Raw genomic sequence first — 23883 nt, 5'->3', positions numbered from 1 at the left:
TCCGAATCAGAACCATTTATTTGCCAGTTATGTTACACATACGAGGAATTTGTCTTGACAGTACACAAACGACAACAAAAAGCAAGACAGGGCAAGAAATATAAACTTATTACATTTACAATAGAATATAAGATATAAAGTGCACCGAAAAACAGATAACGGTACTATAAACAAGTGTACAGTAGGTGTGTAGGTGTATGGAAAAGGATTATATTCTTTCTTATCCGTTCAGTGAGCATCTTCATCCTGCTGGTCACAGGTTTGATTGCACCCCGTCGGCCCAAGCAGGATACCACTCGAGATGAATCACTTCCAGGTCATATGGCTTGCACAGGTGCTGGATGATTATTATTTGTGCGTTCGTGCTTAAGATACAGCAAGGAAGAGATAGAAGAAGTCTTAATTTTGGGTAGATTCTTGGCGATCATCCTGGTGATCAATGTCTAATTGCAACAATACATTCCCATGTTTTTGTCAGCCAAATAAATCAAAGGGAGACGTTACATCAGACTGATCTCCATGTGTTGCTGCAATGTGACAACTCTTCATAGGACACTTCCTGATTAGATTACTGTAGGAGCATGAACCCACAAGCTGTTTGATTGGTGAACTGGCTTGTGTCACGTGTGCCGTAAAAGGGTTGGCAAGTCCAGAGGCTGATTACAGCTCCCTGACCTTGGTTCTCCTGCTGAGGGATATTTCTTATACACTTTGTGTGTGTGTGTGTGTGTGTGTTCAGGGGGAGTGCCGTTATGAACAGGAGCTTCTTCCTTACCTCCACAAAGCGGATACCGTTGGCCATGTGAAGAACATTCAGAAGAGGCAGAAGGGAACAAAGACCTGCACTAAAACGACGAAAAACAAAGCCAAACCGCCTCCCTCTACGTTGTCTGATGTGGAATACTTCGACGACAAAGGAGATCGGGGAAATACACACGGAAAGAACATAGTTTCCACATTCACTGAGACAAAACAGAGACTTCTTGTCGCACATGATAGTGAGGCACTTTATGAAGACATCACAGATCACCAAGGACCTGAGGCACTTTGTCCTTTTCCCTCAAACAATGACGATGATGATGACTGTGCAATTATTAACGAGGATTTGACAAAGTCAGAGCCCACAGTTGCTGAGGCTGTAAATTATGACAAAACTTCACAGTTGATAACAAAGATTGATGAAGGTGAAGATGTTGAACTTCAGGCTATGTTTTACCTTCCTAAATGGGATTCAGCACCTCCTCTTTCCTTTGCTAAACTCCCAGGAAGAGATCAGAATCTAAAGGTCATCCTGGCCAACGTGGCAGAGCTCCTGTCCCGATATCCACCGTCTCCGACTTTAGATTTAGTGGCCGACATGGCTGCTCCATCACTTTCTCCCTCTCCGCAGTGGCCTCATCCGCCATTCCAGGTCAGCTTTTCCCTAGATGTGGACGACAATGATGATGAAGTGATGATGAGCGACGCTAACGATGCCCCCCTGAGGGCGAACTCTGACGAGCCTCCAGTTGATGAAGAGGACAGTAAACCGTATCATGACCGACCTCGTCAGGAGCAGCAGCAGCAGCACAGTGTCAGCGTGGCATCAAACAGTCCAACCTGGGATGACGTTTTTGGGGAAGACGAAATGAATGAAAATCAGGATGTAAGGCACAACAGCATGGAGACAGATGATGTGATTTACAACGAGGAAGGGGTTGGTGATGAAGCTGAGAAGTACACAGAGATAAATATAGAGAATGATGGCGAGACGGAGGAAAAAAAGAGGTGGGATGATGTGGGGAACGAGGAAATACCAGACTTAACACATGGTGTGGGTGTGAAAGATGACCGGGACTTTCAGTGCAGAGCCCAGATGGACGAGAGCATGGATCTGTTTGGGGATGATGAGGCCTTCCTACAGATGACCATGCCAGACATCTCCACTCCTGGCGTCACGTCCCGGACATCGGCCACTACCGGAGACATTGCTAACAGCGCAAAAAAGATGTCTAACGCTTTACACACATTTACCCCAACAACTCACACTCCGCATGCCCGGCTGATCACCCCGAGCACCACAGAGACAAAACACACAGCAGCACCAAGTAAATCTGTCCCAGACACTTCAATGACAGACAAGGTGATCACAGCTCAGTCATTTGACAGCTCCCATGACTACTACTCTGTCAACTTTGACCTCGGCTATTCCCTGGAGGACTCTGACGAAGCGGAGGACGAGGCTGTTCCTGCCCCGTGTATATTGACCTCTCCGCAGCCCAAAAAGCTGGCTGACTCCGCAGCGTCTTTGCCAGCCGCCTCGAACTCTTCCACTCCCAATTGCAGCTTCCTGAGACACCGAATGCCTCGACAGTCCAGTGAATCCAAGATATCGACACCAGACGTGCTTTCAGAGCAAAGGGAGAGAGAAACGTCGTCTCTTCTAGCTTCACCCTTGGTGTCTACAGCTTTTGCTCTCCCATCTCCAATCACATCCCCAGGAGTTAGGCGGTTGCTTATGACCGGCCTCACCGGGCCTCGGCCCCCGGGGTCTTTGGTTCCCAGCTCAAAACAGAGACGACTGGAGGAGAACTCCCCTCCTCATCCAGGTGTGTTTGCCTTTAAAAGAAATATGATTCCTAAACTTAAAATATCTTTATACTGGTATCATTTGTTTTGCCCTGCTTTAGAGATTTCTGATTTTTTTTTTTTCCTTCTGTCTGACCCACCTTTTTTCTTAGTGGACAGTGACAGTGAGGATGAAGTTGTGGTTTATAAAAGGCGACATCAGAACAAGGTCAAAGCTTTGTCGTCCCCGGACGTGGTGAGCAAGGCCTGTCGATATTAGAGCTGCAACTAATGTTTATTTTTGTATGTTTCTAATATCACGATTGTTTTCTAGATTAATCATTTGGTCTAAAAGGATATTGCTAAATAATGCTAATCACCAGAGCCCAAGATGATGTTTTCAAATGTGTCCTGACTAACAGTCCAAATGTATTCAGTTTGCTATCGCAGAAGAAAATATTCACATTTAAGAATTTTTAAGATTGTTGCAACTCTAATTGATATACATTCTCTCTTTTTTTCTTTTCATAAGATTAGTGAGATAATACACAAAAAGATGGTCACTGAAATTTTTATGTTTTTGTATACATAATACAAATACCAAGTAAATAAGAAAAATGTCATCCCGTGGGGTACAAAAATAACGACTAATACCGGAGATATCTGATTCAGACGACTGCCTCTGTCCATCCCCTCCAAGGTACCTGCAGTTGTCATGGCAACGAGTCTGCAAGCAGTGAGGAAGCATTTGTAGCTTTCGAAATGTCAAAACATATCTTGATGAATAAATTAGAAAATTGCTTACCGTGCGTTGTTTACAGGTAATGTGTATGTATGGGACATGTGACATGTTTTGTCTCTGCTAGTCAAAGACGCCCAGTGACGTGGACTCGCCGTACCGGGTGGCTGTGAAGAGGAAACGTGCAGCTGCACTTAACACTGTAAGATTTATACTTCATTAGCAGTAAATAAAGCCACATGTTCAACCTGCTCAGCACAGTCAATGTGCTTTGAAATGCTTTCACTTAATGCATTACTTCCAATGATTTCCTCATGGTTTCATAAATCATTTAATGGACTCATTTGTTCTCCTCGTTGGTCTCCAGTCTGATGAAATGGAGGCTGAAACGGTTTCTGATGATGATTTCCAGAATGAGTCTGCGTTCACGTGCAGAACCATAGCACACGGAGCGCAGCGGAAAAACGTCCAACACGGCAAAGCCAAGGTTTGTGTGACAGATTGCTCTGCAGAGCGCTGGGATCTGAATCTGAATCATAGCATTTAATTTCTCATGTTTTCTTGTCACTGCATGCAATGAATGACACCTGTGTTGATACAAACTCAGCTCCTCTGGTGGTTTGTAGTTATGACAAAAGGTCATTTTTCCAGCAACTTGAAACAACCTGAGTTACTCATACAGAAACTTGAATATACTATCTATACTTTTAAGTGTGCAAATGTATTTCTGTAAATGTAAGAACTGTTCTCTTACAGCTGGTCTGTATACCTGGAATAACTGATTTATTTTGGGGCCACTGGGGGGCAGCAGAGTTGTTAGTGGCCACCTGTTTAACATAAGAAGAAAAGAAAAAAACACTCACAAACTAAATATGGTTATTAAGCTGTTAAAAGATCTGGTATGAAAAAATTAAAACACAATTATAGCATTTTTCAGACCCATTTTTGCCAAATAACGACACCTTCCTCCCTACATGAAAATGCCAAGTCTATAAATATCCCTCACGGACACATGTAGCATCCATCAAATCTGACATTATCCATTGTTTCTTTCTCAGCGCCCCAAATGTCGAAAAGGGCACCAGTTCCTGGATGGAGAAGCAGCGCTGTCGGAGGAGGGGGGAGACGTGTCGTCTGATGAAGAGGATGGAGAAGAACAGAACCGCTCTCTGGAAGGCTTTGTGGTCGACAACACACATCTTTCACAGGGACTGAATGGTACACCATGTTTGTTCAAAGAAATGTGATTTTATTATTCCCTGAGTGGATTATATTTCAAATCTAATTTACTAAAGTGAGTTTAAATATGCTGAAGGAATTGTGCCAGAACATTTACACTTTGTTTTGTTCCCCTCTATGGCAGACTCAGAGATGCATGGCGTTTACCTGAAGTCAGTGAAAAGCCCTGCAGTCCTGGGAAAGTTCAAAATGTCCTACAGAAATCATCACAACAGGGACATATTTTCTCAGGTATACTATCTATTATAATCTCTGCTTTTCTTTACTCAACTTTCAAAGAAACCAGATACAAAGAAATGAAGTTTAATCATTGACTCCAGGTGCCTGAGATGGATGAAACGTATGCAGAGGACAGCTTTGTGGTGGGAAGTGAGGTGGAGGAGGCGGAGAGCGCCGAGGAGTACGCTGAAGACATTGAACTTATGCCCGAGGGATCGTATGTGGAGGGACGGAGGCAGTATGCCACCAGGCGGCGTGTCTTCTTACACAAATCAAGAGCGGGGGCCGGCGCCAAGATTACAGCTGGAGCTCCAGCAGAGCAGAAAGCTGGGGTGAAAACCAAGCGCGTCCGTGTCATACGCCCTGATGATTCTAGCGAGGAGGAGACGGAGGAAGTTGGTAGAAAGAGAAGTCTCACAACAGAAGCGGGTGTTGCCGCCACTCTGTGGCCAAAGGCAGTACAGCCAGAGCCCAGCAGGCTTCAGCGGCCGCAGCAGAAACCCTCCTCCTCCTCATCCTTGTCTTCAACCGTAGCATCCAAGGTCTCATTACTGAGCAAGGCACAGAGGTGCTCAGTGAGAGAGGACCAGCAGAAGGAAAGGTGAATAAATTATCATACGGTAGCACATACACATTCATCAACCACTAGAGCATCATTTTCTTTATCTTGCAGGTGTCGTCAAAGGTTAGAAAATCAGCATTTTCTCTCTGATGAGCTCGACTTTATAGAGCCAGAGTTGCTGTTATCCTCAAAGAAACAACCCCAGGTATGAGCAAAGGTGCTACAAATTACACACTTGTCCATATGGTGCGTGTTGTTAAACCAAGCACATGGTCACTAAAACATCCAAAGCAGTCAGTAAAACTTTAAATTGACTACATTGAGGTTTTCTTTCAGGTTCAGGCACCTCTTCCACAGACGTCCACTGCACAGGACTCATCAGTCTGCGAGCCGCCTGCTCTCCCCGCACCTGTTTGCATTCTGGTGGACAGTCGCTGCATCAGTAGCGGGGTGGAGCTGATGACCAGCCTCCGTCAGCGCCACGCAGCCACCGCCCACGTCTGCTCTCTGGACGGCAGCTACTTCATCGTCAGCAACCGCACGGCAGTGGAGAGGCACAGCCAATCGGACTTGGCTGCGATGCAGAACCGCAAGCGTTTGGCTGAAAGGGTGAACAGCTTGCAGGGATTGTTTGAGCGCGTTTGTCTGATAGTGGAGAAGGACCGAGTCAAGCCAGGTGAGTCGGACTGCTGTGTTGACGACTTAATATTGAGCCACATTTGATTACATATAGGAATTTGATTTACCTCGTGACATCGTCATACGTTTCAGTTCTTTATAATTGTCACCGTCACAGGCGAGGGGTCACGGCCGTTTCAGCGAACACGTTACTATGACAGCACTTTGACAGCACTGGTGCGTACCGGGATGCGCTTGCTGTGGAGCGACGGCGCTGAACAGAGCGCCGGCTTATTGGCCGACCTGGCACGGCTGGAGCAGCGTAAAGGGCGGGGCATCGCTGTACCGTTGGCGGTCAAAGGGCAGCACAGGCAGCAGGCGCTGCAGTTCTACTTGAGCCTGCCCTCAGTCAGCTACATCCATGCACTCAGCATGAGCCACAACTTCAGCTCAATTGCCCAACTCATCAACAGGTAAAGGAAGCGGGTGTGCAATGTGGCAGAACAACAGATACCTTCTTTCCACTCTTGTTTACACAGTTTATTTCCTCCCGCAGCTCCATTGAAGCCATACAAAAGGGAGGCTGCATGAGTCGATCCAGAGCCGAGGAAATCTACCGTTTCCTGCGCTACTCCTGCGACTCCTCCTTCATGAACACATCAAAAGCAGGAAAAAACAGCTAGCAGCATGGAGGAGAAACACTGTAGGAAAACAATCTGAAATCTATCCTCTTTTATTTGTCCACTTTCTCTTTCTTCGCTGCCCCTGCCCTTTTTGTTGTTCCTTGTCTCACCAGGGACCAAAGGATGACGGGTACTATAATGTGTACAGTAACTGATCTATCTGAAGTTGTACCTCAATGAGAAGTGCTTTAATATAATCATTCAACCTTCTTGCACAAGTTGAAAGGGAAACACCATACACCTCAATTTGTGTGTTATATAATACCATGGGTTTATTGATATACGGCATGTTTGTTTTATGCTGCACTTGTCAAATCATTTGGGTGAAAAGTGTTTCCCTTTAGACTAGTGTGCCGACACTAATCCAGTCAGATGGTGTTATGTGCAATACTGAACTCTTACTTGAATAACTTATTGTTTTTGCAAAATCATGTATATATTTGTTTACAATGCTACTCTAAAATTAAATATGGTATCAAGTTTATTGAATAAACATGGCTATTTTTATACAGTGTCAGGTTTGTGTGTATAGTAAGCATAACCTGTGATACCCTTGTATCACCACTAGAGGTCATTCTTTCATTTCTTTAACAAGACACTTCTCTGGATTTCTTTTGGGTCACTTAATACATCCATTCTCATAACATTGTGTATTTGAACTGTACCAAGAACTGTCTTTCAGAAAACAATGTGATTTTTATTTCACCATTCTCTCAGAGTACATAGTGTGCATGCTGCTTTGGTGCAAGATAGTGTATATATAAACAAGCACAGAACATGAAGGCACATTAGACAGTTAATCAGCCCTTTTTCAAAGATATCAACAATCATGCATAATCCACCAGTACAGTCAGACAAAATAAAGAGCTAAAACCATGAAACAAAAAATAGATTGTAATTAAAGAAAATTGAAAGCCTATTGAGAATGCACACCTTTAAAACTTAAAGGATGATATGAAAACAAAACCCAGCATATTCACAGTATGTACAACATGATGTCATTGGGCAACCCCAAAGCGGTTTCAGACCAGTCAAACATCTGCCACTCCTTAAAAAGAAAAATAACTGCGGTAGTCATTAACTGCAGACATAAAAATGTGTGGAAGGAAGGTAATAGCTCCAGCAAAGGTTTACAAAGGCATTATTTTAGTGCATGAACGCTGTTTTATGCATTTGTTATCTTTTCAAACCTGGAAAATGTCAAATGTCTGTGAACTCGGGCAGCTGTTAACCGAGTAACAGAGAGGTCAAATTCCTTGAGGTCATACTGTGTCCACCTGTCTTATGACTTTCCTGGTTAATGAGGGAAGAGTTGTCCTAACTTTAGAGTCAGGAAGTAGAGCCAATGAGGATGTTTAGCAAAAAAGGTTGGTTCTAACTTTGGTGAACATTACAAAATATCAGTCATTGGCAGATAGTAAACTCATGACAACAAGGGACTTATTCTTGTAACACTTGTGTGGTCTGATCAAAGTGTTATCACAGGTGCATAAATGACAGAAATAATAATAATGTACTTTCTTAAACTCACAACCAGCAGCTACAAAATGCTAAATCTGCAGCTGAAAGTGTCAAAATTGCCAGATCTATTACTTCTTCTGCCTCTAGGTGGCGCAGGCCAGTGTGTACAGAACTGTTCTGACAGGAGGATGTGGAGCCGGACATGTGCAAAAGGTTTAAAAGCCCACTTTTAACCATCATTGCTTGACACTAACAGAATCTTGCACTACATGGAAATACACAATTTAAAATCCATTGCCAAGTGAAAACTCTGCCAAAAATGGTCTCTAACCGTACATGTACTCATACCATAAGGTGCTTTCTTTGGACACTGTACGATGTCCACAACAAAAAGATTAAAATCAGCATTATGGCTTTGGACAATGATTGTGTCATAATTACATATTTTATCCTCCATGCTTTTGTATCTGAAACATGTTTGTCATAATGCAATAGGCCAAAACAGAGCAGTGATTATTTCCACCAAAAAATTTGTATGACTTCTCGTAAGAAAGTTAAAACTACATACACAATCATCACCTCAAAAAATAACTATATTGGTAAAGCGGTTTCTTTGTAACCATTATGAAAAGATGCTGTATTCACACAATGTGGAGGTAAATAGTGAGGGGGTGATTTGACCTGGACACCATGGAGGTAACATCATGTATTGGTTAACATCTTTAAATCACATTAATTTTACTGATTGAAATTTGTAAAATGCAACAGTAAAACATGCATTCATGTTCGCAAACATGCTAAACTTTGTAGACTATTTTTGGTAATCAATAACTATCAGCGAATACTCTACTAAGTTTAGGCATGTCTTATAGTGGAGAACAGTTGGTGACATACTCCATTATGACCTGAACACAGCATTAAAGACAAAGTGTTACTTTTACTCCAAGTTTTAAGAACATCTGTAACCGTCACTGTACATCAGTGACTATTTTAACAGTTTCCTAAATTACTTGTGTACAAAAACCATGGACTATTAACCATATTTACAAGTGCAACCTTTATCTTAAAATATATATTATTTAAAGCTCCATGGGCTTTACCTTGGGTCACTTTACCTTTCTCATAATGGACACCAGTTAACAGATCATAGACCTGTATTAAGCTGCAGCTTTCTTCTAGATAAATGCTATATAGATTTGCGAACGACTAATTCTCTCTGCAGCACAATGGCTCACATGCTGGTTGGCTGCGTCTGTGGCTGCAGCTGGACGGCCTGAGGCTCAGAGTCCTGAATGCTACACTCTTCTCCCTCACGCATGTACAATAAAAATAGAGTCACAGTGGCAAATGTGGTAGCATTCACTGGAAACGCGCGGAGCAAAGTGGACGTGAGTCCACGCGTGAACACCCTCCACCCCTCTTTCTTTAGGCTCTGTCGGACACAGTCCATGATGCCACTGTACTGGTGGACCCCGCCCACTCCGTCCGCCTGAAGGCGCGACTTGATCACATCCACGGGATAGGTGGAGAGCCAGGAAGCGATGCCAGACATCCCGCCAGCAAACAACAGCTTGGGGATCATGTAAGGATCCTCTGGCTCACAGCCAAGGTAGCGTGTCCACGTGTCATAAGCGAGAAAGTACACACCGAAACCCGGCGCCTCACGCAGCAGGGTGGTCACCATGCCGCGATTGATACCTCTGATTCCTTCCTTGTTGTAGATTCTCACCAGACAGTCCAGGGAGTTCTTATACAGCTTCCTCGTCGACTTCTTCTCTCCAGTCCCTTGCAACTGCATGCGCGTCTTCGCCAGCTCCATTGGGCAGCAAATGACACATTGGATCGTTCCTGCAGAGGCTCCAGCCAGGAACTGGTTGAGAGGCGTGTCACGGCCAAGCTTGCGCATGGCGTTGCCCTGTACACCAAAAACTATGGCATTGATGAAGGTCAGGCCCATCATTGGAGAGCCGATGCCTTTATACAGACCGAGCATCTACAGACAAAGACAGATTACACGGACCAATGAGGGACGCATCAGAATCTCTACCGAGCCCAGCCGGTATGAACATTTCTGCACACTATTTAAATAATTAAGCTTGTAAGTATTCATAACGTAGTGTAGCAAACCAAATTAATTAATTTTCAGAGGGGAGCAGTGACAAGCTAGCAGCCATGTTTTATGTTGATGTGTCCTTAAAAAAAATATTAATTAATTATAAAATGAATTCCAAATGTCTGTCTCTTTTGTTCTCATCATTTTAATGTTATATTTGAAGGTGATTTTTTTTTACTCTTGACAGCCAGCTTCAGCTGCAAGGTACACATACAACCGAGTGGGACACGGCAAAATAACACAGGTCACAGATCATGGCCAAGATCATGGCCAAGATAAACAGATTGATCTTTTCTTTTTTGTAAATTAATGTCCACACGTATATGAATGTGAGGGAACACATTGTAATTTGCATATTTTACTACAGTAGAAATACAATCCAAAGCCTCCATGTGACACCAAGCCTACGCCACTTAACTCAAATGGCATCATGTGCAACGCTTTATTTAGCCCATGCAGAAAAGGTCCTGAGTAACCCTGGCTAACAGACTCACCCAGCCCCGCCCCCTGTCAGCCCTTACACCCCATGTTAGGAACATGCTGGCTGATCAAGGGCTGATGCATGTTTAGAGGTGGGATTGTAACTGGACACTTTATTTAGAGCAGTGACCATTCTCAACCTTGGCATAGTAGACAGCACATGGTGAAAGACATGCACATTATTTAACAGCCAATACATGTTTAAATGCAGCTGAAAATATATAAACTAGTATTTAAGTTAAGAGACATTTACAACAAACTTACCGACTCCTGCCGTATGATTGACTGGAAGCAGTGATATGTCCCACGGTACAGAGGTCTGTCCACATTTTGAACTTGAAGCCTCACCTGTGGATGACAACCTTCAGGTTAGAGTCATACGATAACAACAGGGCCACAACAACTACAAACCACATAACACAGATCTAAAAAGGGAAACAAGCAGGCAGAGCTTTGAAATGGTTCTTTGAGGGTAAAAATATATGTTAACGGATGCGACATAAGAGGGAAGAAAATTAACCGAGGATGAAGTTGTATGAGAAACCCAAAGAGCTTCTGTGCTTTGTATATTTCTATAGCGCAAGACAAGACATTGGGTGAGAGAAAAAAAAATAAAATACCTCGACCATACTTACTAGGTCATATTTCCATCGAGAGGTTGTTTATTTCTCTCTCTCATCTACAACACAGTGAGACTGTTGCTGTTAAGACACCCTCCCCAAGACACAAGCTCAGGGAGAAATGACATTGAAAGCAAGGTATAAAAGAGCTACAACTAAACCATTGACCATCTCTGTATGCCTCCCAATTGTGTGCTATATTTCAGCATTCCTTGACTTTTTAAACAAATGTGAATGACAACCTCATATTCAAAGTTAGTTTTACAGAAATGGTCAAATGGGAAGCAAGAAAACCACACATATGTTTCTATTCCCATTAAATTGACTTTAACAAGTAGCTTAAAACCAAAAAGAAGTACTGCAGAAACAATTGTACTAACTATAGTGATTACAATACTTCATATGTGCGGTTACTGAAAACATTTTACTGTATAGGATAAGAGACCAGAGTTATTCAGCAAAATGCCAGTAACTGAAGCAAATATCCCCAGATTGCCTCTGATAAATGACAATTTTATTTGTATCAAGATATTCTTATTCTGAACTTCAATGTAACCTGAAGTTCAGAACAATACTTTACAGTATACGTAACACTTGGTTGTTGACAAATAAAACATAATCTGCATCAGGTAAAACACAAGTATTTAAATAATAATAACAGCGCTACAGTTATCAAGATTGCATTGATATTGCCTCAAGTATCCCATTCTATTGTAGGATGACCAACTCCAGATTATCTGGGTTTAAATTCAGAGTGGTCTGATTTACAACACTAGAACTGAATCATATTATTGCCCAACTTGAGCAAATAGTGAAAAAGATGGACCAGACACCCACCTTCACAGTGTCAAATGGATGTCCCACCAAAACACCAGCTGCACCTGAAAAACAAGTGTGTTTTTAAAATCATATTGGAAAATGTCAATTGTGAAACAAGAGATTAGAAAACGCCTTAGATTCTTGTGGCTCATCTCAACGGCAAACAGTCCAGGCCCGAGACTGAGCAGAGTAGTCAGCTAGCCACTGTGTCGAAAGTGTGACGGTGCCCCGTCCTTGACTTCAATGAGCAAAAAAATCCATTATACAACAGTAACTTCTGACCATGTCATATCAGGACATATTAGCCAAGAGGTATTCAATCACCAGAGCTACCTAATCCTTAAATGTGACAACTCATTAACGTGATTTTGCAATGCTGAATATAAAACACTAAGATACAAAATGCTTTTAAAAACAACATTTATTAGTATGGTGTGGCATGGACGTTCGTAAGAGTTAATCGGATATAAAAATTGTACTTGTTTTGAGCCCCCCATTACAAATGATTGATACCCACTTCTTACTAGGGTGTGACCAGCTTGCATTGGGACAGGCGTACAGGACAGAACATGTCTGAATCTGTGAATGAACAAAACAGTCTGTAGTCGTGCAAGGGTAAATCTAAATCAGCTTTAGGGGGAGATATCTCTGACTAGGAGGAGCACAAATGTGGCTTTATTTTTGGGTCCTCGTATCTCTACATAAATCACTAAGATAACTAAACTCTGACACGTGGTTTTCTTGACAAACCTTTCATGTCACCAGCTCGAAAGTGAGACTATCTGGGGTAGTTTGGGAAGAACTGGCCTTGGGAGGGAAGACACAACAGCTGACAAGATTCCCAGCGAGTATGTACTGGAAACACTAGCTGTTAATTGCCGCCATTAAAACAGGAAGTCATTAATAACTCAGTCAACCTGTATTTAAAAAAGGGGGAGAGGGTTGGTTCTCTTCCAGGAATGGAAACGCCCAATGGGCTGAGATCTGACGATGAATAAGCAAGAGAAAAGATGACGCCAGGCTCCTAACACGCACGCGCACAGTTAAACAAAACGATGTGACGCGTGCACATTTAACGCACGCGAAACCAGCTATTTCAAGAATGTCAACACTTCAACAACACTCCCTCCCTACATGTCGTTTTACAACTTAAACTACACTCAGGGTTTGCATACGAGTTTGAGTCTCTTCACTGTAGTTTGTGTTTTGTTTCTTGGACGTGGCAGTTGGGGGACACACCCCCCCGAACAGTCTGAGCTCCACGCGCTACCTGACTATAGAAAAAAAGAACAAATCTGGCTAACGCTAATTAGCTCTAGCTCGTTAGCTCAACAAGCTAACATCAATACCGGCTCGTTACTCACCTCCTATGCAGCCCGCAGCATAGTCCAATGCCATTCCCTCAAGAAAGTATCACGGTTGAAACGTGTCAAGCTAACGTGGTGGCTGACAGACGAAGTTCACAAGGTATTTTAGAGGACACTTTGTTATAAAACACCCAGGTAAAACGTCTGGATTTAGTAAATTTACAAGCTCAGCCAAGCTGGTGAGCGCTGAGCGACCTCCTCCGCTGGGTTTTAAGGCTTGAATCACGGTATGAGCGCGCGGACTCGGTAGCCTGGTTGGAGCTGTGCCGATATAAGCGCACACGCTTCACTATTTTTAAGTGGTCTCACTGCCAGAAACTTTCTATATCCGTACCGGGGCGGGAGGAGAAGCAGTCACTGGTTCAAAGGAGAAAAGAATAAACGTGTTTTCAGTTTTAAAGGAAACCCAATCGGATTACTTGGAAGTAGACAACTCCCCTCGCCGGGGTTGTCCGCCCCTCGCGCTCATTGGCTGCTGCCGGGTGGAGCTGCAGAGGCGTGTGTGAAGCCCTCGCTGCTGATCCTCCGCACCGTCAAAATCAACAGTGTTATCGTGGTGGTCGTCATCAGCATGCAAGTGTCCAACTTTAACAGAGTGTTTAGGGAGCTAAGTTTAGTACACTCACACTGAACTTCATTCAGCTGTGTAGCGCGGTGAAATACAACAAAACCGCCCTGCAAGTACTGCAAAGTACGTATATTTACGGGAAAAATATGTTGTAATAAAAAAAGTAATACATAAACAGTAAAACAGTAGTAATGAAAACAGTAAAGAGTCCACAATAACAATATTATATATACAGACAGAATAAAGTGCATTTATATTGCACAGGTTGAAGTGATTGAAGTGTTTTTGTAATTGTACTTTATTTCTATTGTATGCTACTTTTCTACTACACTACAATTTGAAAGCCAAATGGGCTTTTTACTCCATTACATTTCTTTGACAACTTTGCCAATTTAGAATATTAATGTAAACTATTTAATCAACCCCTACATTATGATGTAATGTATAGATAAAGATACCAGGCAGTGTATCAAGCAGGCCTAGACTGGGACAAAAATTCGGCCCTGGACTTTTTGGTCCAGACTGGCCCACCACAATCCGCGCGCAGATACTGTGCCAACTCGGTCCGTTGATGTACTGTACATATAATCACACAAGCCCTTAATAACACTACTATACTGAATAATATCCCTTGATATTCTGGAGCATTGAATAAAATAAATGATGACTACACAGTATGTTGCTCCCTTGCTCTTAAGAAGGATACTGGAGAAAGGATTTAAGATTCAAGAGTGTTTATTTATACAAATACTCATACAAATACAAATCAAACTCCCTGTGAAAGACAGAAACAAAAGATGTTATTAATATCCATTCAAGTTGTCAAGTGTTGACTAAAATAAATGTATAATAGATAGCCAAGAAAAGAGTGTATTGCTCTTACAAGGAGGATGCTGGCTAAAGTACATCAGGACAGTGGCACTGGAAGACACTCATTGACAACATCAGTTACATATCTCAGAATGACTGAACATTGATCCTGTGAGGTTATGTCTTGTGTTGTGTTAATCTGCACAGAGAACATGCCAGCTTCCTGAATTTCACTAGAAATGGACTCTTGAATTAGTAGCTTGACTGTATCTGTGATCGAATTGACTGTGGTTTTGGACATGAATGTGACAAGGGACCCTCGACCTGTTGCCCCAGATTGATGCAATTGCTTGCTCTGCTCAATGCATTTGCTGAGATGCTCTTTCAGGATGACATCATATTTTCCTGAGGAGAAGAATAATCTCTAAGAAGTTGCCGTGATCTAGAGTGGTATCTTCAAGAGTGTATGCTGCCTCATTCTCTTGGTGCCTGTAGCTAAGCCCCCTCTTGCCTATTATTTTAACTACGTCCACTATACGCTCCAGAACCTGCCGCCTTTTTCTCACTTGTTCTCTGTGAGCAGACATCTGGTTGCCAGCAAGCAAACTCCTAATGTCAGCTTTGCAAGCCTGTAGCATGTAGGCTTCTGCACAATCCTTGTGTGCCTTACTGCCATTATGCTCTTCTATGCGCTGCCCATAATGCTTCCAATCTGTCATTCCTGTAATGAATTGACTTTTGTCAGTGGACTTGGCAAATGCCATGCAAACGAAACAAAACAGTGCGTGCCGTCCCTGACTGTATGAAAGCCACTTTCGAAGTGTGCCATCCTCACAGCAGAAAACCTTCTGCCATTTGGGGCTACTTGTTGATTGTTGAGGGTGATGGTTAAAAAATAGCTGAAGGGTGTCTGGGTTGGGACGGGTGAAATAATCAATGGGTGGGCTTTGGGTCTCTGGTCAGAGAGATGATGTACTGGGCACAAACCTGGACGTGAAAAGGAGAGAAATAGTACGGAATATGTTTAAACACCCCTAATATGTATGCAGATGTTTAATTGTAACAGTAGTTAATGTTTCATTAGTTTTAACTGTATAATGTAAAATGGGTCATTGTCTCCTTGTCTCTTATTTGATGTAATTTAATCTGAAAATGTCCATAAATAAGTGTTAAAAAAAAGAAAAGCAAGCACAATAAACACTGACAGAAAAAAATAGGTAAAGCATATTTGAACAAATTGGACAGTAGGTTTGAAGAAAGTGTATTGATACTTAAAACACTTTAACTCTGGTGACCTGATTTGTAATTATAAAAATTGTGAAAAAGCAAATATGCATGCTCAAACCACAGCACCATAAAATAGTGGTTAATTAATCAGGATAGTATATCATTTTCCAACACTTTAGAACTAGATTCACACCACACACCATCTATTATGTCAAGTAAAGCTCATAGACAACGTTTCTGAACATCTCACCTCACCTGCTATCACCACCACCAATCTCCTCCTCCCCCTCCTGTACCACCATGGCAGCGGGAGCCTCACTTTCACTGTCCGACGAGTCAAGTAGGAATTAGCCCCACCTTTACCAGCTGCAACATTAGTGCTAACACACTAATGCATCACTAATTCGAACCCATTTAAACATAATATATTATTTTGAAATGGGGCATTCTGCATAATGAGTAGTATTACTTTTGGCACTTGAAGTATATTTTGATGCTGATACCTTGCGCTTGTACTGAAGTAAGATTGTGAATGCACGACTAAGTATTTGACTTACGTTTTTTTACCCTGTGGTATTACTATTACTAAAGCAAAATATCTGACTACTTCATCCCTGATCATAGAATCTATGGGGACACAACATATCAAATAATCCAATCAAAAATGGATTATCGGCTCTGCAAAGTGAGCAATCCCAGAAAGCTCCAGTCCCAACAAAATGTGTTCAGGAATATTGCGGCAGATGATCAAGTTCCTGATCAAGTTCTTTTCTACTTTCGGCCTCCCTAAGATCGGGCAAACCGACCAAGGTACCAACTTCCTTTCGGGTATTTTCGAGCAGGTGTTAACATCACTGTCGATAACACACAGAGTCTCTAGTGCTTATCACGCGTCGAAAAATCTGTCGCGTGAAAAGTAGACCGCTATATCTGCGTTTTAAACGCTCCCAGGGTGAAGATGCAACAGCAGCTCTCCTGTGAGGAGCAGCGGAGTTCTCCTCACACCGGAGCAGCTCTCTGAACCCGGAACAGCTCCAGGGCTCTTAAGTGTCACGCATTTCGGTCTTAAGTCACGCCCTCCCGCCACACATCGTATTTCTCACGCTGAAAAAAAAAAACTCTCGGCTATTTAATGTGCCGCAGCGCGCAAACATGACCTGGTCGCGCTGCCCTCACCATGGAGGTGAAATGTAATCCCGGCCGCGCTTCCGTCCGGGAGGAGGGGAGAAAGATAGATAGAGAGAGAGAGAGAGAGAGAGAGAGAGAGAGAGAGAGAGAGAGAGAGATATGTCACTCTCACCTGCAGCTCTCTGAACCCGGAGCAGCTCTCCTGCTCCAGGTGAAACGAGACACGGTGCTCGTGTCTTCTACCAACAATGAGCTGCTGGCTTCACATATTACAAAAGTACAAAGTACACGGATATAAAACTAAGTCATTAATAAATACATGGACAAATGCCTGTACTTTCGGGTAAATGGTTACGGTACGCCGTTAACAGGTTACGCTTGCGCATGCGCGATTTGACGCGACGCGAGTGTTTGTGTCGGAGTCGCCGCCGCCGCCTATTTTGCACTATTACAATACTTATAGGCAACTAGTTGATCATGTCTTCAGCTCCATGAAACGCAAGTTAATGCTCAGTAGTACACATTTGGTACTTTAATGTATTTGCATTGTAATAAAATGTGATCATTTTTAAATGGGCATATATGCAGCTGAAACAGGTAGCCTAGTGCATCCCACATTTTTCAACATAACATTTTAAAACATTATAGTCAATATGGCCTTTATCAAATTGATTGTTTTGGGGGAGGTGGGGTAGTGCACTATAGGCCCCTGAGACGTGGCTTAAGAGTTTGTCCTTAATGGAAAAAAAATCCCCTTACATTACTTTTACTTTTATACTTTTAAGTAGTTTTTAAACCAGTACTTTTACACTTTTACTTAAGTAAAAAGCTTGAGTTGATACTTCAACTTTTACAGAAGTATTTTTAAACCCTAGTATCTATACTTCTACTTGAGTAATGAATGTGAATACTTTTGACACCTCTGTTGGTCACACAGTTAGAGGCCCTTTAAGAGTGTTAAAGGACCAGCTAGCTGGCGAGAGTTCGCCCACCCAGCAGTAACCACTGTCAAATTTTTGATTTCAAGGGATGGTTTGAGGTATCGTCAGCCATGGGCTGACTCTTTATGGGGGGGAGTGTTACGGACGGTGTCCTATATGTCTAGTATGCGTACATGTATTGTGTTGTGTTTTGTGTTGTTGCTTTGTTGTTGCTTTGTCTCCCCCTCCTGTTGTTTTTCCTCATACTTCACAGATGTACACACCTGGTTCCAGTCATCCAATCACCCCACCTGTTCCAGATCTCCAATCAACCAGTCCCCCTTTAATAGTCCTCTGTTTGATAGGTGTTTTTGTTAAGTTCTTTTCTTTGGTGCCACTGATAGTCCTTGTTGTTCCCTGTGTTGCGTTTTTGTAAATAAATGCGTGACCGTACCCGCTCTTGTCTAAATCTGCTGTTTTTATGTTGCGTCCCATTCTGAGCCACCACGGGGAGTAACACTCAGCATCTCTATAAACTACGGCAAAGAAGTCCTGATGCCCGGCCCGCCAAGTATGACATAAACAAGTATCCAGACGAAGCTCGATCAGTGTCATCATTGTAGTCTTCATCCAAGAAGAATGTTGACTTGTTCGTGTTTAACATTTCAGTCCTTATCTCTATTTATCAATTACTTCAATACCTTTAAGTTCTTTTATTCCGGTTGTATTGCTGTCCCCAGCTCACATGGTAAAAAAAAGTGTCAGCAGTGTGGAGGTTGCCTTTTCATAATGTACAGCAGTAGCCCCGAAACCAAAGTACCCAAAGGCCCCATTTACTGCCCACTTACCATTCCCAAGAAAGGATTTATGGGGCTCTAAAAGCTTCTGGCTCGTGAGAGATGGACCCCTCTTTGCCACCTTCCTAACTATTTGTTCTAATCATCTGCCAAAAGCTGGGACAGATTCAAGCTAAGCTAAACCAAACACAACTTACCTGTATATTATATGAAGAAAAAAAAATGCTAATATAAAGTACAGCTTGCACAATTGGAAGCAAATTGTTAGGTCTTTGGCCTAGAACGTTTGTTTTTATAGTGTCATTTTAAACATGTTCAAATGTCTCCTATAGATTGCAAAGTGGTGCTTCTGGCAGGTCTGTCAGGTTATTTGGAAAGCTGATCTCCAGATGGACCGGTCTGTGGAGTGCATAACACAGCTTTGTATTATTGTATCCCAATCAATAGCATCTGAGAGACTCTCAAAGGGGCTGATGCTCAGCCTTCCCAGTGAACATGTCTTCTCCACGTCTAAAAAACAGTGAGGCGCCTTCACAAACACGTTTGTCTTGTGCTCGCAGCAACTTGGCCACCATTTTATAATTGCATACAGCCATCATCAATTATGTATTTACTGTGACTGTTGTAAAGATTTTTAAATGTCTGCTGTGAAATGTAAAAGGGTGTGTGACCCAAAAAAACATGCATTTTCAAAAGAAATGTTTTTGGTTGTTCAAGCACATTTTATTTTTTAGTCTGTGCATGACCTCTACACATAGACCATGCTCAGACAAAGAGTTACCTTGAATCAACTCCCCTTTTGACACATTTTATACAGATAGCCTCCTTATTGATGTGCTCAAACTCTTCAGACATTCACGTCTCATTATGATACTGCACCTCTTACAACACAGCTGCTTTTGTTCTGCTTTTGCTCATTACAAACCAGTTACGGTTCAGAGGCTATTTTTCTAAGCAAAATAAGACTCCTTGACTAACAATTTTAAAAGGAGGATGTGTAGCTGTGTTGTAAGCCGATTTTGCAACAATGACTATTTAAATGTCTATCATCCTGAACGGTTTTCCGGTTGAAGAGTCGGGCTCATCTGGCATTACAGCAGCGCTGCAAACACTTCATGAGAATAGATTTGTGCACTTGGTGCAGAGAAAATCTAACAAGTAGCATGGCAATTAGCATGAAGGCGAGGGTAATGCACCGCTTCGTCGGCCACAGAGTAGCACGCCATTGTCTTCCCGTTGCAAGTTAAATGGAAAAAGATGGATACTTATTTGCTGTTGTACAGAGATTAGTGACATGATAAACCTTGACATCTCCGTTGCTCAAGCAGACTAGAAGTTAAAATCTAAAGGCCTGGGTGTCATGAACTGCTTGACTGTCTCAGCTGTGACTTGTTTGCGTTGCTCTTGATGTTGCGTAATCATTGGCTGCAGTGTCTCAATCAAAAGCTTCTTCAGTTCTCCCGTTAGAAGAGCGCCACTGAGGTAATCCTGTAGAGGGGAGTTGAAGAGTTCATGGGAGGAGCGTGCAGAAAGGAAGTGTCAAATTCATAGAGAGAATCAGGAAAACAAAAAACAGAGAAAAGAGCGTGATTAGCAAAATAAATAAAGTTTGGGAGGTATCATTTGTTTTCTCTGTCCTCCACATATTCACCTGTCTGATCTTCTCCAGCTGTTCATCATCCTCCAGGAAGAAGGTCAAGTACATGAAGGCGACGTCTACATCTGGGTTTCCACCATACTTCCTGTGCTCTTCCACTGTGTCTTTTCCTCCCGAAAATGCATGTTTGTTGACCTGTGAGTAACGATAACACTGGTCAGTAAGCAAATATCAGCAATATCTATTTGAATTAGCAATGACTAGTAATAGCGGCACCTTGTTTTTGATCTGCTTTGGTGTGTCAGTGAGAAAGATAGAGGAGTTGGCGTCACTAGCGCTCATCTTGGTCTGTGCCCCCTGCAGGGCTGGGAAGAAGGTGGAGTGCAGCAGGGCTGGTTTGGTGTAACCAATTCTTGGAGCTACATCACGGGTCATCCTGAAGTAGGGGTCCTGGATGAGTAAGAGGATAGATTTCAACACATGTCATTGGAAATATGACACTATTATGTTGTCATCTATTACTGTAATAATGTCCTGACCTGATCTATTGCACAGGGGATGAGACACTGTATATCCTTCCTGCCTTTAAAGATCTGTGGGAAAGAGCTACTGAACGATGGGGCTGCCTGCATGGCTGGGAAGCTGATCTTTCCTGGATAGATAGAGAACAATAAAGGTGTGAAAACAATATCACTTCAGGATCAGAATCTTTTTAACAACACACGAAAAACACAGGATTACACTGACATATTTTTAAAATCAAAATGAAAACATTAGTACATTTGAGCTGCTGGCCTGACTATAAAAGCAATCAAAGAGTGGTCCGTCTTTATTTTTAATAATCAAGCATGTCTTAGTCATCAGTTGGTAAATTGGCTTACCAATGCAGTCACTGTCTGTAAAGCCAAAGATGCCTTTGACCTGGTTGAATGTCACGTGTTTCTGGACCTTCACTACATTTCTGTAGAATTCAGGGGATGCACTGCAGAAGGTACAATTAAATGAACACATTAACAAATGAAACTCTGATTAAATTAATAAATATGGCAAGGCTTCTATGTATCCTAGGAAGCCTCAGCATAAGGTCTGCCATATAGGAATATATTTTACCCCATGTACTCAAGGTCAGAGAAGATGAAGGTTTTGTTCACATCAAAGCCGCAGGCAATGATGTCCTTGGCATTTTCCACAGCAAAGCGGTGGCACTCTTCTAGTGTTAGATCCTTCCACAGGTACTTCTCATCATCCGTCAACTGGATCACCAGAGGAATGTCAAATACATCCTGCAACCATCTGCAACAAGGAAGTAAAGTTCAGCTCCAACTTGATACTCATAACTGGAGATGGTGCCTTGCTAATTTAACACTTAAATGTGCCTTTAACAGCCCTTTGTTATTAATAAACATTAAAAGAGGGAGAACTCACTTGGTGAAGATGAAGGGGATGAGGTGACCAACATGCATGGCCTCTGAGGACGGACCTCTGCCAGTGTAAAGGTAGAAGGACTTGTGTTTCTCATACGCATCCAGCACCTGATGCATATCTCTGCATTGAAAAAAGATAAAAGGAAAGTGATATACCGATGTCTCATTAACTCTCACCAACATCTGTTTTACTTAGTGGGAAAACTGGAATGAAAGGTCACAGAGGTTCAGAGTGGACATTTTCATTTTCACATTTTCCCGCACAATAACTTGTGAAATTTACATGGAATGGGGAACAGGAAGATATGACACAGATGACATATTTTTTGTTCCTTCAATGCTGACCTGTGCGAGAAGAAAATTCCTCTCCGTAGAAAGCGATGAGACTTCTGTCCTGAGACCTTTTCTATTCTGTCCACCAGCTCCGTGTCAACTTTACTGCTGCCAAACCTCACTAAGGAAAGACATGACACAATGAGAATTGTGTTGCTGTTGTATAGCATACATCACATGTTGCCCTTAATTGACCTTGTGATTGAAAAATATATCTGTCACAAATGTTTATCAGAGTTAAAAACGTTGAAATGCAGCTTTGTGTGAAGGCCACACTTGAAGCTTACCTATGAGTTTTTCGTAATCCACTCCCTTGGCGTTGTTGGTGGAAACGTTCCATGGGTCAACGGTGTCGTCGTCATCAGCGCCATCTGCTGCTGGCGTGTTGTCAGGGGCAACAGAGTTTTCTGAGGGCGGACAGCCTGCTTTGTAATCCTGACCCGTCAACTGTTTGTAGTCTACTTTCAACTTTAGCAGCATCTGGACAGCAGCATCAACTTCAGCCTGAGGAACCCAAACACTTCTGTCAGATAAAGCAGCCAAATCACAACGGAATCAAGTGGCAGTGTAAAAGTTATTCTCATTATATTTTAAAGGGTTAGTTCACCCAAAATACAACACTATGCAGATAGATTTTGGTTTCAGCTCCCGGTTATGTATCCTCTTTATACAATGAAGGTGAATGGAGTATACTCAAACAGTTAAATAGTCAGTAATAAAAATGTCCAGGTTACTGTGGAAAATCCATGGACCTCACTATAAAAGTGTTCAATGGAACTCCTTTCAACCAATAGTAAATAAAAATAGTCCCTGTATAAACGGTTGACAGTGTGTTATGTGGATTAAATTGACAAAGTTCTTAAAAAAAAGTCACTTTTCAGTGCTGTCAGCTCGGGGAATCACAGTATGTATGTATGTAACAATATTGATACAAACTATTCAATAATATTATTCTATTGACCAATTCTCAATAGGTTAAAAAAAACGAGACTAGGAATGGCTAGTTCAATAAAATAAAAGTACTGAAGCAAAAAAGCGTATCAAAATCGAATCTGACCATTTACCATTCAGCTCACTGATCTGCAACATTATATAAACAAACTCTTTAATAACTAACCCACTTTGTTATATCACTGTTGTTACACGGTAAATTACGAGCACATACTTTCTCTGCTTTCGTCGTTTTCAAGGCCCTGACTTCGTCTCCTTGTGCTGCCAGTTTCTCGTAGAGCTCCAAAGGACTCTTGGCTCCTTCGCAGTCTGTCATCTTCTTAAAATAGAGTTCAAATAAATTAATGTTACTCACCAAATATATAACATAACTGAAAGCTACATGTTCTGTACAGCATCTATCTTATCCGCTCAAGTATCTCCTCCCAAAGTGGTTTAAAATCTTCCCATATGTGAACATACCACAGCAACTTGATGACGGAAGCTATTGAGCTAGCTAATCGTCTGGCACTACCTCTATATTTACCTCACGCTGCCATATATCATAAATGATAAAAGGATTACAATTACATTTAATAATAGAGGGGCTAATGTTATTCATGATTAAATAAGCGACTAGCCGGCATACCGTATATTCGTTACACACCGCTGACAGCTCATA

General features: G+C 42.2%; 3 protein-coding genes across 3 annotated transcripts in view; 1 reads left to right on the top strand and 2 right to left on the bottom strand.

The window, feature by feature from the left end:
* fancm (FA complementation group M) overlaps positions 1-6956 on the top strand; it is a gene marked incomplete at its 5' end in the record, with an annotated part of 38610 nt that extends 31654 nt beyond the window's left edge. The window contains 11 exons of the mRNA XM_079229832.1: positions 740-2588; positions 2721-2803; positions 3414-3488; positions 3654-3773; positions 4345-4504; positions 4650-4756; positions 4846-5345; positions 5418-5511; positions 5643-5982; positions 6103-6397; positions 6481-6956. Coding sequence (XP_079085958.1) covers positions 740-2588; positions 2721-2803; positions 3414-3488; positions 3654-3773; positions 4345-4504; positions 4650-4756; positions 4846-5345; positions 5418-5511; positions 5643-5982; positions 6103-6397; positions 6481-6607 — 3750 coding nt within the window. The 3' untranslated portion in view covers positions 6608-6956. The remainder of the gene's footprint in view (positions 1-739; positions 2589-2720; positions 2804-3413; positions 3489-3653; positions 3774-4344; positions 4505-4649; positions 4757-4845; positions 5346-5417; positions 5512-5642; positions 5983-6102; positions 6398-6480) is intronic.
* A 271-nt stretch (positions 6957-7227) lies between these two features.
* Positions 7228-13676, bottom strand: slc25a29l (solute carrier family 25 member 29-like). The gene is made up of 4 exons (XM_079224656.1): positions 13465-13676; positions 12119-12162; positions 10926-11009; positions 7228-10061 (listed from the first exon to the last, which is right to left on the bottom strand). The coding sequence occupies exons 1-4, from the start codon at positions 13496-13498 to the stop codon at positions 9300-9302; spliced, it is 924 nt and encodes a 307-aa protein (XP_079080782.1). The 5' UTR covers positions 13499-13676; the 3' UTR covers positions 7228-9299.
* Positions 13677-19639: 5963 nt separating this feature from the next.
* wars1 (tryptophanyl-tRNA synthetase 1) lies at positions 19640-23538 on the bottom strand (the record flags this gene model as incomplete). The annotated part of the gene is made up of 10 exons (XM_079226113.1): positions 19640-20405; positions 20569-20709; positions 20791-20964; positions 21054-21166; positions 21396-21496; positions 21625-21807; positions 21940-22059; positions 22284-22392; positions 22559-22775; positions 23437-23538. 10 exons carry the CDS (start codon positions 23536-23538, stop codon positions 20247-20249), a joined length of 1419 nt encoding a protein of 472 aa, XP_079082239.1. The 3' UTR covers positions 19640-20246.
* Between the last annotated feature and the right edge of the window lie 345 nt (positions 23539-23883).

This window comes from Taurulus bubalis (genome assembly GCF_910589615.1).
Source record: "Taurulus bubalis genome assembly, chromosome: 1".
NCBI classification, from domain to species: Eukaryota; Metazoa; Chordata; class Actinopteri; order Perciformes; family Cottidae; genus Taurulus; species Taurulus bubalis.
Note: the sequence above shows the minus strand (reverse complement) of the source record. Positions and strands in the feature narration are given on the sequence as shown.

What these genes read in the sequence shown, in the direction of transcription:
- slc25a29l (XM_079224656.1), bottom strand. Translation starts at nt 13,498, where the DNA reads ATGGCATTGGACTATGCTGCGGGCTGCATAGGAG. An exon ending in TGCTGCGGGCTGCATAGGAG is followed by an intron (nt 12,163 to 13,464) that starts GTGAGTAACGAG and finishes CTTGTTTTTCAG; the next exon opens with GTGCAGCTGGTGTTTTGGTG. An exon ending in ATCCATTTGACACTGTGAAG is followed by an intron (nt 11,010 to 12,118) that starts GTGGGTGTCTGG and finishes TGTCATCCACAG; the next exon opens with GTGAGGCTTCAAGTTCAAAA.